At 35.5% G+C, this 13,900-nt stretch overlaps 1 protein-coding gene across 2 annotated transcripts in view; it reads left to right on the plus strand.

Moving 5' to 3' along the window:
* Positions 1-9,453, plus strand: part of htr4 (5-hydroxytryptamine receptor 4) — a 133,151-nt gene extending 123,698 nt beyond the window's left edge. Inside the window, exon 8 of one of the 2 annotated variants that reach the window (XM_055030817.1) lies at positions 8,094-8,183. Coding sequence is in view for 1 of the 2 variants with exons in the window: in XM_055030816.1 (XP_054886791.1) it covers positions 8,094-8,181 (88 nt within the window). In the remaining variant the exon portion in view is untranslated. Of the gene's footprint in view, positions 1-8,093 lie in introns of both variants that reach the window. The other variant, XM_055030816.1, reaches the window with a different exon arrangement.
* The last annotated feature ends 4,447 nt before the right edge of the window (positions 9,454-13,900 follow it).

The raw sequence follows: 13,900 nt of genomic DNA on the forward strand, positions 1-13,900 counted from the left end.
CAGAGTTACTCTTCTACCACATATTGACCAAAATGCAGCTCTAATATCACTAGAGCACCTTTGGTTTAAAATTGTGTCTCTAATGCCTTCACAGAACATCTGTCTTTGTATTAAGATTAAAGAAGCAAATGCCTAACCAGATGAGTTGTGATTGCAATTGTCGAGACTATTTTATTTAAGGGTATCTAGTTTTGATTCGCACTATTTTGGAATAAAAAGTATAATTTTATAGGCTGCATGCTTGGTAGCAGCTTGCAGCTAGAATGTTCTCTGTTTTATTTCTGTATGGATTTTTCATGATGTACTCATGTATGGATTCTTTCTGACCTTCTTCCCATAGCCAAAAACAGGAAAATCAAACCCTTTAGTTTTGTAAGACATTGATGTAATGCTTCCTTAGAGGTAATAGTACTTTTAAATATTTTAAATTGTACTATCAAGACATATCTTCTCTCTTGCAAACGTTTCTCAGTAAATTTAAGACAGACCACTTCACACACTCTGGGCTTCCACTATACATGCTTTCTTTCTTCAAATCTCTTAAAAATTGCCAAGCTCTTTGTCAAAATAAAATGCATATTTTTCTATTGTGTTGTTTTGCTTCAAGCAGACTTCTTTTCACTTGTCTTCTGCCGTAATCTTTTTTCTCCTTGAACTCGAGGCTTTTGTATTTACTGTTCCCTTTCTTCCCTATCATCAGCATCACAGCAGGATGTGAATTTATTTCTCAGTGAGATGCTCTTGTTTCAAATACTATGTGGCTGAGAGACTTAACTTGTCCCTTAATGTTTTCTTGGTCAACAACACACACCTAACACCACAAAGGCAAAAAAGGACGGAAAGAAGGAAACACTTTCTGATTGTGATGCTTTAGTCTCTTCAGAACTAAAGCATCTGAATATGCTTTAAAAACTTTGAACCACTCCGTAGAGGACGTGAGAGAGTCATTTCTAACACAGACTGAAGGAGAAGTATGGGGGAGAATAACCCTAAATTATGTCACTGAACTTGTGTATTCTTTTATGTAAAGCTTTGAAGACTTTCAGTGTTGCTCTTTTCAGTTAGATTTGTTTTCAAGATTAGTTCAGGATTAAGTTTTGTAAATTTCTTCCCAGGCAGCTAAAATGCAGCACAGGAGGTTTAACTTGACCCCACTTATCTTCCCTGATGAACATATCGGTTCTTCTCTAATAAAATATTAAGATGGACCTCAGAGGTTCATGTCATTTGGTGAAGTAGCATAGTCTGAATGAGAGGGACCAGAAGAATCTCAGCTAATCACCAGAGGAGCTTGACAGAGTGCTAATCAAAAGAGTGAAGGCTTGAAAAGAAAAAATATCACCAATAATAAATTATCAAAATATCAGTGGAAACATGCAGCTAAAAAAGGGTTTGTGTTGCAGGTTTAACCATCCTGGGAAGTATTTTTTGTTGCATCCTTAGGGATTAGGTACTACATTTCAAATTGCAGGTTTAGTGGAAAGCTCTGTTGCCTCGTGTTTCTGGCTTTAAGTCTTCTTTGTCTGCATGGATTGAAGCCTCAGCTGTTTGCCACACACACGAAATGAATTAAGATTGTGATGGGCTCCATTCTTCTCTGATCCACTCAGGATAAAGTAGATATGGTAACATAAAATCTCAGCTCTGTGATGCTGAAATTTAGTTTGAAACCACAAACAGCTTATGAGGGTCAAATTTAAATATAAAAGAACAGAATATTTGGCTGCACCACAAGTGTTGGGTTTGAAATTTAATTTCAAATTAAATAAAAAAAACAATAACAAACACCAACATTATTCCCATTATAGTTACCGCTGTAACATATTTGTTTTACGGTGAATCCTATATTTAGGCATGTCAAGATATGGAAATTCTCTGCCATGTTTAATCTGTTCAGATTGTTATCCCATTGTGTGTTCCCACTGCATTAACCCATACATTAACCTTGGGTAAGCATCTCCAGGAGCACTTTTACCATTTAATCACACTCTGTTAAAATCTCCTTTATGACTAAACAACATAAGGACAAGAGCTATGCTGTTTCATTTCCAGAAGGTTAATCCTGAGGTTAATGCAGCTGAACCAGAGGACCAAAAAGCCTATATCTGTGAAGCTTATGCATGAACTGCAATAAATCGGACATGAGACAGATTATTATATCATTAGGTAGTGTCATGCAAAGTTGACTAGGTCGTAAATGTATCTTGCCTGCTTTTGTTGCTTTTAATTTTGTATGTCACGGAAGAAAATAATACCTCTAAAATGTTTTAGCTTTTCATCAAATAGATCCAATATATTAAAGAGGAGCTCACGCTGTAGGACAGAGGGTATTGTTTATTCATGGATATTTATAGGAATGAGGCTACAAAAACAATTGATTTTATTTAGATTGCTCTGACTGCGTGTTACATATAAAAAAATATGTTATTTTTTTCTCATTGTTCTTCATTTGTTATTAATATTGTTTTGCAATATTAACATTAGTTTGCGATATTATACTTTCTATAAAAGTATAGCCATGGTCCAAATTCATTCATGACAAAACCATTGCTACAAATGGCATAGCTATTTCAAAATACTATACAGTGTAAAACCTTAATATAACACCTAATTTATTTCTGTTTTGGCTCCCAAGAAGTCAAAACTAATTTTATAATCTCTTCAGGTTGTCTTTGTCAGTTGTTCTTCAGACTCTGAACACCTTTCAAAGTTTTCCTTTGGACTTGACTGTATTTATGACTCACTTCCAATACAGTTCAGGATGAAATGTTATATAATAAGTGCTTAAAATAATGATTATATCAGAAAAGGATAACAGCATCATCTTATGCTGTTATCTACTTTTACCAACATTTCAGCTAAAAGCTATTTGGAAATCTCTGTGCTGAAGCACGGTCTATTATCTTAAAGAACAAGAAAGTTATTTTTTATAGTTTCAATCAAAAAATGGAACAAACTGTCTGCACATATAAACACAACACTGGTCCAGCTACTTAATTTGTTAATTATTTAATATTTAAGAAACCAAACAATCCTTTGAAAATAGTTAGATAATGATCTAAAAGTACATCACAATTTCCGTTTTATAAAACCTCTAAACATTTTCAAGAAAGTCTTGTTCCCTCAGTGTATACAAGACCAGAAATTAATAGACTTTTTCATAGTGTGCTTTGTTTGCATTTAAATAAATACCAGACTGCATCTCAATAGTTTACAGAATTAATAATGTAGTAAATGAATAATGTAAAACCCAAGTTATTTGCTTCAATGAAGAGCATCACACAGCTTCTAGAACTAACTTTTTGCTCAGTAGATGGAATCTGTCATTAGGAGCCCAGAATATGTAATTATATGGTTTAGATTAATATCCCCTTTTATTAATTTTCTTTAAAATTACAACACATTCATCTGGAGGTAACGTTGCTGCAATAGACAGAAAGATCTCTACTTCCCACCTCCTCCACATGTAGCATCAGATGTCAGAGTCTGCTGTGCAGACCGTTCAAAGTCTTCATCAGCGAGACTTCATCAAGATGAATGTTTGCCACATTGCTGCCTGAAATATGTAGAACTGTTTAGTCTGCTTGTGATCCGGGCCTTCTGTCTCACTGTGTCTCTCCTCTGGCCTCATTAAACAAATCTCCATCCTGTCTATTGCTCCGCCAGTTGGCCTGTTGGCTCAGCTGTGTACAAATAAAACCACGGATAAACTCTGTACGGCTCAAGCCACATGTTCTGCTTTGGAGTTTCATTTTATCCAAGTATTAAATTAAATTTATGGTCCAAAAGACAACACATAGTCTTTGTACATAGTGCCCTAACCTAATTTTGTGCCCAGCATTGCTCATGTACACATATGATAGCACTTATGCTTTCACTGTTTTGTTGCTGAAGTTTGAAGTTTAAGTTTTGTTTTTTTGGCAAATCTATGTCCTGGAGGTCCAGGTCCTGAATGATAGTGTGTCGGTCCCCCTTTTCCTACCAAAACAGCCATGCTCTGTCAAGTCATGGACTTCCCTCATACATTTTGAAAACAATTTGTTTGTTATGTTGGGTGTAGAAGCAGGGTCAAAGTGCTGACAAGAGCTTGGAAGCAGCATGGTGAATTGAGGAATTTGAAAAAGGGGTATTATGTCAAATTTACTTTTTTGAGCTTTACAGAGTCATTCCCCCATCAAACACACACTCAGAGTGTTGCATTCATGAAAGTATGAGAAATCCTTGAAACTCCCATGGCACTATTTGGGGTGCCTTAACGTCTGCTGAGACAATGCAATGTCTATTTAACAGCTTTGGTCTCCAGCTGAGCTTCTGCCTCACAGAGCAGCCATTTCCCACATATTCACCACACTGCCCCTCCAGACTAGTGACAGCAGCTATCTGCAAACATCTGGTGGAGTTACGTAGCTACTGAGCTTGATATTCAGGCTGCAATGCTTCTAAGGATGATTGTTGTGATGAGTGTCTTGAAGATCAATTTCATGGTGTCATATGGCTATTATGCAACGACAAATTTCCTTGTGAAGAAGCAGCACTATGTATTTTCCGGGCACATAACTACTTGATTTTATAGCAGAATAAAGTAGTTCTGTCACTTTCAATCATTATAAAACTCTGTACAAATCAAACAAAATTTAAAAGATATTTGATTTAGCAATTGAAATTGTCCTCTGTTTCTTGAAGAAGCTCCTGCTGTTTCCAACAATCCGCCTTTAGCACATTAACATCCGTGCTAAAGGCGGATTGAGTTCAAGCGGATCCGTGTTAGACTGAGAAGTAGATCCCTCATCAGACTCACAGTTTTACCAGGTGTTTACTATTAATTGCTGCTGCCACCAGGCTAGTGGAACTGAGTGGGAAAGGTGTGGGGGCTGGGTGCTCTGTGAGGGATCAGAGATCCAAAACTGCTGAGGGAGAGGGCTGAGCAGGGAAATAGAGAAAAATAGACTGATAAATACATAGAGAGCATGCAGGGAGCTAAATTATACCACAGATTGATGAACCAAAGGGAAAGACTGTGACACTAACAGAGTTAAATGCATAAAATAAGAAACTCAATGCAAAGGCATAACTACTTTGACAATATATAAATAACAATAGTAAGTGACCCAGGAAGAATCAGAATGTGAATACAAAGTAACAACCAGAACATGACACTGTTAGCCCAGTTAGTAAAGGGGAATTTTCTTGTTGAGATTTTTTTCCATCCACTTCACAATCCACACATTTCTTTTTTGTGTTGTTAAACCTGTTGACCTGAACTATTTTATCAGTATCCATCTGTCAAAAACCTTATGAAAGAGTGCAAATATTTGCCACATTTCATGTTACCAATTTTTTTAAAGTTAAATATCCAATGGAAATACATCAACACCTACCAACTGCCACTATTTTCCCACACAATTGCTTGAGTTTATTTCAAACCACTTAAGGTCACATGGCTATATAATGGTAACTACAGGATTAAATTTGATTCTGCAGGACTTACTGAGTCAGTAATGTGTTTTTTTTTTCCCCATTCAGCTGATGCTAACAGAACAGATCACTGCATCATTTCATTTATAGAATCACTTCAGCTTGTTGCAATGTTTCTAAATACATTGCTCTTCAGATTAGCACACTGCCAAAGCAATTGTTATTCACTTAACAAAAAACAAATCCCTTATATTTCAGGAGTTACATAACATATTACATATTGCTGTGAATACAGCTATGTGACAAGCAGCTGGTCAAAAGCTCAGCTGAAGCTTTTCAGAAATTTACTGGCAGTTACAATGATTGTGACTTTGTTTTTTTTTTAAGCATGAGTGTGCTCACTTTCAGAGCACAACAGTGAAACCGTTTAAAGGTTTAACGCTGCAATGTGGGAGCAATTTTGTGTTCTGCTTCGGAGAGAATCTGAAGCCTGTTTCTTTCAGCAAAGCCCTAAATGTTGGTGGCTGTCTGTAAGGTGTATTTCATGGCCAGTTTGGCTGCAGGAAGTGTCTTTGGTTGGTGTGTTTGTGTAAACAACTCGTAATGGCTTTAGCCTGAGGTGAGCTCTTTCTGACACATGCGCACGCACACGCACCTGCGCACATCCACACACACACTCACACAGAAAGAAAGCTAGGTTGCCATTTCCAGCATTCATGTTGTATGTATAGAATAACATGCAAGCATGACTGTGTGCAGTGAAGCACATTTCTAATACAAATGTTTTGAGGCTAGCAGATCTATAAGGCCTGTTACAGATACCAATTTTCTTTTGTCATATTTCACTTAAAGCTGTTTTGACATGTTTTGTTCTAAAAATTCTACTGTGTGCTTGTTTTCTGCTAAAAGATTGTTTTGACAGATTAAATTTCTTTCCCTAAGTGATGAGTTTGGCACATGGCAGATACTTACATTTGAATCTGACTTTTTTACAAGCTTCATGTAATGTTTTAAGGTTAGCAGATAACTTTGCTTCTTACATCGTGACTGACTCCAGATTTGGGAGTCTTGATTTCTGAACCTGATCAAATTTACTTATTAGCCACATTCAAAACAACAAACACCATAACAAATGGTTAACCAAAGTTATGTATTTTAGGAGAATAAATAAAAAATATAAACTTAAGTGAAAACAGACAAAAGCAATGTTAGACAATACAACAACTCACAGAAAAAAAAAAAACAATGTATCATGCTGTGTCAAATTTCATGTAAAAAGAAGATGAGTTTTAAACAAAAAATACAAGACAAAAATGATGGAGCCTCCCTTGTTCCATAACTTCAAGGCTGCAGCTGCCAAAACCTGATGACCTTCGAACATCGGAGAGACCAAGAGCAGCTGGTCCGCTCACCTTGGAGTCTCTGAAGGACTCCAAGGTCCTTGCATAAAAAGATTATTTTGAAATCAGTTTGGTAGCACAAAGGGAGCCAATGAAGAGCAGGCAGTTCCGGAGTGATGGGCAGCTGCATATTAGACAAGCTGAATTTGAGAGAGGGCAGCCAGTCTGACCCAGAAATATAGTGCATTACAATAATCAAGGCAGGCAATAATGATATTTTCAAAATCACTGATTTTGATTTGGCCAATTTGTTGCAGCTGGGAAAGCTTTTTTTCTACAGATTTGAGTGACAGTGGACTTCAAATGTGGAGTCAAGGAGTAAAAATGAACATTCCGGGTGTGACAAAGTCTATGTGGGATAAAGGATATGAACTGTCGTTTTATCATAGAAGCTGCCTTATTCTAACAAAGTGATAATATATTTTTCAAGGAATGTAGACTTGACAATCATCAGCACAAACAATAAAATTAATAAAATACTATTATAGTCTTTTTCCCACTTTTTTTTTAGCAGACATTTCAAAGCTATGTGAGAGCAATATTTCATCACATTCAAGCATCATTTACACCCTGTTGATACTGGAACTTAATTATATGACAACATGGGAAAGTTTCAATAAAATAAAACAAAATACGAAGTTTATCCATGTTCAAGTATCGTAAATATTTAATTATTTTTATCCTAAAAAAACACAAAAATGTGACGATACCAGCTCATGCCCTGAATATGGCTAAGTGATTCAGTTCAGTTAGTGAAATAAGGGAACTTTTTTAATCTTTCGAGATTCAAATGACATGTACAGGTTGTTATCGGAATCTGTCCCAATTTTCAGATGCCACGTCTGTCCGAGCGGGGATCAGTGAGCTTACAGAGGACATGTAGAAATCAAATCGAAAGGATGATCTGAAGTCATGTCTAGACATAACATAACTTAGCAAAGAATGAATTTTAGATTGTATTTTCAGCCATATGCCAAAGCTACAGTAACACACTTTGACAGGCATAAAATAAAAAGCACAAGGGAGTGTATGGCGTGTCTACTATACTTTATTCATGAGAGTACAGAGAAGCACTGTACTCTGCTGTTTTAAATAATTTAAAGGATTTCTTAATATACCAAATATAGAAGACATCTGCCATAAAATATTATGGAAGTTATGATAGGTATCTATTTTTGGATTTCACTTTTTTTGCCTTGAAAAGTTGTGAGTTACACATTCTTCAACCTCATTTTTGTGATTATTCTTTGTCCCATCACTTCCCTTTTCTGCACTCAGGTATTCTGTTCTTCACAACGGGAATCACAAAGAGCAGAATAAGAAGTCTCTGCACACAAACATCGGCTCCCGCGAGTCCTGCTTGTGACAAACAGCAACCCCACAGTCACAACTCCAACGGCCTTGGCTCTCACAGTGTCAACGCAGTCCTGAAAGGAACGCAGCAGCCTTCACACACCCAGAGTGGGACTGCAACTCGGACCACAGGAAGGACTGCAGGGATCCAGAGAATGAGCGAGGCACTGCCACTGAATTTACAGCTCAGTCAAAACTTAACCTAAGTTTCTCTGAGGTCTCTTTGTGTGCAGGGTGCTTGAAACCAGCTAAACGTTTCTCTAATGCTGGGTAATGTGTTCGTGTTCTCGTCTGCAGGACAGCAGAGCCTGAGCTGGCCCAATCACACTGTGTTCATCTTGTGATGTGCAGAACCAGCAGCTGTGGTGCAGTGTGTGGGAGAAATTCTCAACTGATGTTGATATTTACTGTGCTGGAGAGTTGTAGAGGTGAACGACATTGCCAAAGTGATTTTCATATACATGCATTGGACTTGTTTCTGATTATTTTATGATGCTCCCTGTTGTTTTCTAGTGACAGAAAAACGTTACTTTAGATTTTTAAAGGTTGTTCTTTGGTATTTAACTGTGTAGGTTGGGAGAAATTAGCTTCAGAAGCAAGAAGAGATAAGCCCAAAACATTTTTTTTTTGTCTTTGCTGAACATTACTTAGACATCACATGTGTTTTCCTTTCCGGGAGCAAAACAGTTTTTCTCTGAGGTCAAAGCTTCCAAGCTCTGTTAAATCCTCACCAAGATAAAAGGAAAACAGGGATTCCAAGGCTGAATTAAATCCTTGATCTAAACTGTCCAAGTGCATTATTATGAAGACTCCTAGCACTCCTGAGTTTATCACTCCCCAAGCTCATCTGAATGTTTTAAGTTTCACTGCAAAAAGTTAAGAGGACCATGACCTATGGAAGCTGCTTATGAATGATTCAACAGATTTCTGAATGATGTTAGAGCACTGTGTGCTTGTTCTTATGTGATTCCATTTCAAATTTTTTTTTTTTTTTTTTTTTTGCTGGTTTGTTTATCTCTTGAGATGCTTCCAAGTGGATTTCAGGTGTGTGTGTATACACCTCCTATAATGTGATTCATGTGTATGAATGAGATTTGTTTTTTTCATCCTCCAACAATGCTTTGCTCCTTCTAGATGCACCATGTACTCCCCTGGATCTGTGCTCACCTTGGAGGTTAAGATAAAGAATGTACTGGAGGATTTTCAGTGTGTTTTATTCAAGGAAACGTAACACTAAAGCAAAATGTTTTCTTGTACTCATAATACAAACTTGTTCTTTTTTAAACACAGTTGTGGTGTGTTTTTTTTTTTCTTGTCATTTCCTTACATGCTTCCTAGTCAAAGTTTCTGGGACAGGTGGTTTAACAGGCCATTCACAGTCATAAGAAAGCGACATGTCATAAACAACAGGCACCATTTGCCTGTTTTTTATTTCAAACATTTAGCCAACCTATTTTCATACATATTTTGAGAAATGATGAATAAATAGTGAAATTATTTTCCAGTGGTTACCATGGTGGCATAATTTAGCAATGATTAGGGATTCATTAGAGAAGATTTCTGAATTTTATGTTAAGATATCAAAGTACAAAAAGCTTGAAACAAATGCAAAAATCTTCACAATTTTATGTGGAAAAAAACACATTTGAAAACCTTGTATCATGTTCTTTATTTTGTCAACCTATTTTATAGAATCCTGATAAAATATATATTGAAATTTAAAGTGTAAAGTGATCGTATTTGTCATTTTAAAGTTCAGGATACACTTGGTCAACAAACGTCTTTAAACAAAGGCAGCAAACTTAATTAAACTACCTGACAACATGCAAACAGATGATGTTATTTTAAAACGAGTTCATATATATATATATATATATATATATATATATATATATATATATATATATATATATATATATATATATATATATATATATATATTATAATTATTTGTATATAAACAGGATGGAAAAATCCCAATGGCAAATAATGACTATTATGTCTTGTCTGTTGGGTCATTTAATGGCAACAACTGCAGTTTCCATTTTATTTTGAGGTTACGGTTGAATGTCAGTCAGTGTGTGTACATCTCTTCATTTTTCTCTCATGCTGTGTTGGAAGTCAACATTCTAAAATTATAACCTCATGCTCGCCTACCTCAATGAAATGTAATAAACTAAAGATCTTGATTGCAGACAGTTTGCAAATGCAATAGACACATCACGAGATGGAGATCCGGTCAAGCCAGAGAACATGTGAAGGATTTAAAGGGGTCATCCTTGCAACTTGAGGCTGACAGGAATTTACTGTAAATGGAAACACGTTCAGGTGAAAAGTCTTCATTTTTATCACTACTTCAAAGAGTTTTCATCCACCTAGTCTTCAAAGCCTTTGCTTCATTAGAGATAATTCTTTGAGCTTAAGGTTTTCATGTGATGATGACCTGGAGGTGAGTGGTGTTCAACCAACAAAGTCTGAGAGTTTTCTTCCTGGAAAGATACAAATTGGTACATCTCCCCAGATTCTTGGCTGGCGTTCCAAAGTCATCTTAGGAACTAAATCCTTCCTTTATTTTCATTTGGTGAGCAGAACAATCCCCTCAAATCCTGTTAAAAAGAACAGCAGAAGTTCAGGTAAAAATCCATCAAAAACTCTATTAATCTTCCTCCTTAGTAAAATTTGTAGAGGAAACCAGTTTCTTACAGTTCATAGTACATTTACTACCTAACTGATAGAGAGCAGGGATGTTTATTTTTTATTTATTTTTGGGCTCCACTTGTTTTGTTTTCATCACCTTCTGCTAGTTCTATCATAACCTGTATTTGTCTCTAAAATATTAATCAAAATTAACACAGATTTTTATTATTAGAGAAATTAGATGCATTATTGTACCCTCAGACATAACGGGAAATGATTTAAAACGTACTGCTAGCTCGTCAATTTAATATGAAAAGCCAATATCTGTAATCGTTTATCACTATTACAGTGATAAATGATTTTATGTTGCTTTATCACAAAGTAAGATAAGCCTTGATAGTCATTGTTTTATCAACATCCACAGAATTATTTTTTTTCAAAAGAATTAATTTTAATCTAAGACAATTGACAATAAATGTATCCTAATAGGAATTATTTAGAAAAAATGTAAATATGTTGTAATATTGTCTAATGAACATCTATGTTCTTTTTTTAAATCATGTTTTTTATATATAAAAAAGAAAAGAAAACATTGTCAACTTTAATCTTTTAACTTACTTTTTCATTTTACATCTACAGAACTATTTCAATCTATCTTAAGTTTTATCCCTGCTTGTTTTTCTGCTGGAAAACCTTAACAAATATGAAAAAATGTCTGAGAGATTGGAATTTCTCTCTCACTCCACAAGTTCTTTTTTTTCCCCTCAATATTCCTTCTGGGTGTGTAAATAACATGAAAAAGAAACAGCTCACTAATAATTAATTTTATAGAAACTAGAAATTAATTTTATAGACATCTTCCATGTTTGTCTGCACAAAATAAGTATTTTCAAGGAGGTAAAAAGTTTCTATTTTATGGAGCTGAAATGTGTAGGACTTTATTCTGTTGCTATTTGACAATTCAACTAATTAAAGACTCAGGAGGTGCTGATAAGCTTGATGTTGACTGTCTTTGTGTGTTCAACAACACTGCTGGAGTCAGACATACCTCGCTGATGAAAATGTCATTAAAGGGTTTATTTCACCGAAGGAGACTAAGGCAAGATCTTTCTCTCCGTTTTCACTTTTCTGCAACACACCATGACACAATGAAGGCTCTCAGAAAGATTAAATCAGCAGGTCAGCAAGGAAATCACATAAAGATAATGCACATGAAGGACAACTTCTTAACAGAGATGCTTAACGGTAATGGATGAAAGGAAAACATGTTACACTCCATTTCACAACTCTGAGAGAAAAGTCTCATGCATTCTTAAAATAATTCAAACACATCTTGTACTCTTGTGCCAAAAATACCGTGGTTTCATAATGCAAAAATTATGATAGCCTTATACTGTGTACCTGTTTGTATGCCTAAAGTGTATATCTTCCGTTGTGTTTTTTGAACTGCTTATATATGGCCATTTTTTCCTGGAAAGATCTAGCTCTTCATGAACTTAGGGATTGGCACTGCAGATCCTATTAAAGCAAAAGGCCAAATTTTATTTATTTATTTTTTTCCTGGAGAATGAGTCACGACTTCATGTTGTGACTTCAGTGATGACTCAGTTGTGACTTTCCGATCACAAAGATGTGCTGCACTCCCTACAGTTCTTCTCTTGAACAGCAAAAATTACTGCTAATGCAATTACTCTATTATGCACCAGAAATGGCTCTTAGGAAGAATCTGAACAATCTACAGATTTGGTTTGTTTTTGTTTGTGCTTTACAGATACAGAATAAATAGAAATAACAATTTCTACAATACTAAATCCACAAACTTGTTTTAAAACACAGAAATACAAATTAGTAAGCAGAAAATAATTCAACAATTTATAATTTAGAGAGCTTATTTTGTGGAATAGGATTATACATAATACAATTAAAAAGAAAGTGCTTTACAGGTTTTAATTTAGAGATGAAGTAGAGAAAAGTACATATAATACTGTATATAAATCCACCCCACTAATAAATGAGTAAATGCCCCTTAGCAAGTTGCAGAGAAATTGTATCTCTTAAAGTCAACTTCAGGCCACATAGCTGAAGTGATTAATGTAAAATTGTATCATGGATTTTTTATTCGCTGTATATTTGCTGTTCGTATGACGATAGTACAGTCAGCAAATTCAGCTACTATAACCTGTCATATTTGACATGAACATATTATATATGAGCCATCACCATACTATAATCCATTAATAACACAAGTTGACAACCAGGCACATCCTTTAATATTAAAGTTTGCACAAATAAGCATTGTCAGAAGGAGCTGAAATCTGTTGCTGATATAGCAACGTTCTTTATACATGTCACTAACATTCGAGTCTCAGACGAGGAATCCAAGTTTAATGCTAAAGTCTTTAGACCACAAGTCTAATTCGAACCTGAAGTCTTTTCACGTTGTAACCCATGTGCAACTCAAGTCTGAGTCTCAAACTCTAGTTGTTACTTGTTCAAAGATTTGCACATAAAGGCTTGAGAATAACTAATTAACTTATTTCAGGTGTGTTCAACCAAGGAAAGATGCAGGACTCTGGCACTTGAATAATTGCACCTCTGCTTTAAGTTGAGGAAACACAAAATAACGCAGTGTCTTCATGATTTGGAGTCCAAACTAACAGACCAGGGATTACACACCTGGCTCTGGGAATTTACAGATAATCAGACACATATCAGGCAAAACTGATGTGTCCTCAACTGAACTGGAACATCAATGCTGGAGAGAGGAACAAGTGACTGTAATTAACTGAATGTGCTGCATCTGTGAGAACAGAATAGAATGAAACAAAGGAGAAACAATGTCTGTGGTTTTATTTAGATTATTGTACTTGTTTATTTCCTCTTAACAAGCAAACTCAGTTGGCTCTACTCTATCATAAAACAAAAAAAGAAGAGAAAACATCATGCACATTAGTTAAGTAGAGGTTGCAATGGCAAGATCATGAGAGAGTCAAGACAGGGAAGCAGCATAATCAACACATAAGATGAATTCAGCTTGGAAGATCAAATCATTCTTGATGAGGGCTTAAATTGGATGCAGATTGTGGACATCTTTC

The sequence above is a fragment of the Poeciliopsis prolifica genome, unplaced genomic scaffold (assembly GCF_027474105.1).
Source record: "Poeciliopsis prolifica strain line A6 unplaced genomic scaffold, Auburn_PproV2 SCAFFOLD006, whole genome shotgun sequence".
Lineage (NCBI taxonomy): Eukaryota > Metazoa > Chordata > Actinopteri > Cyprinodontiformes > Poeciliidae > Poeciliopsis > Poeciliopsis prolifica.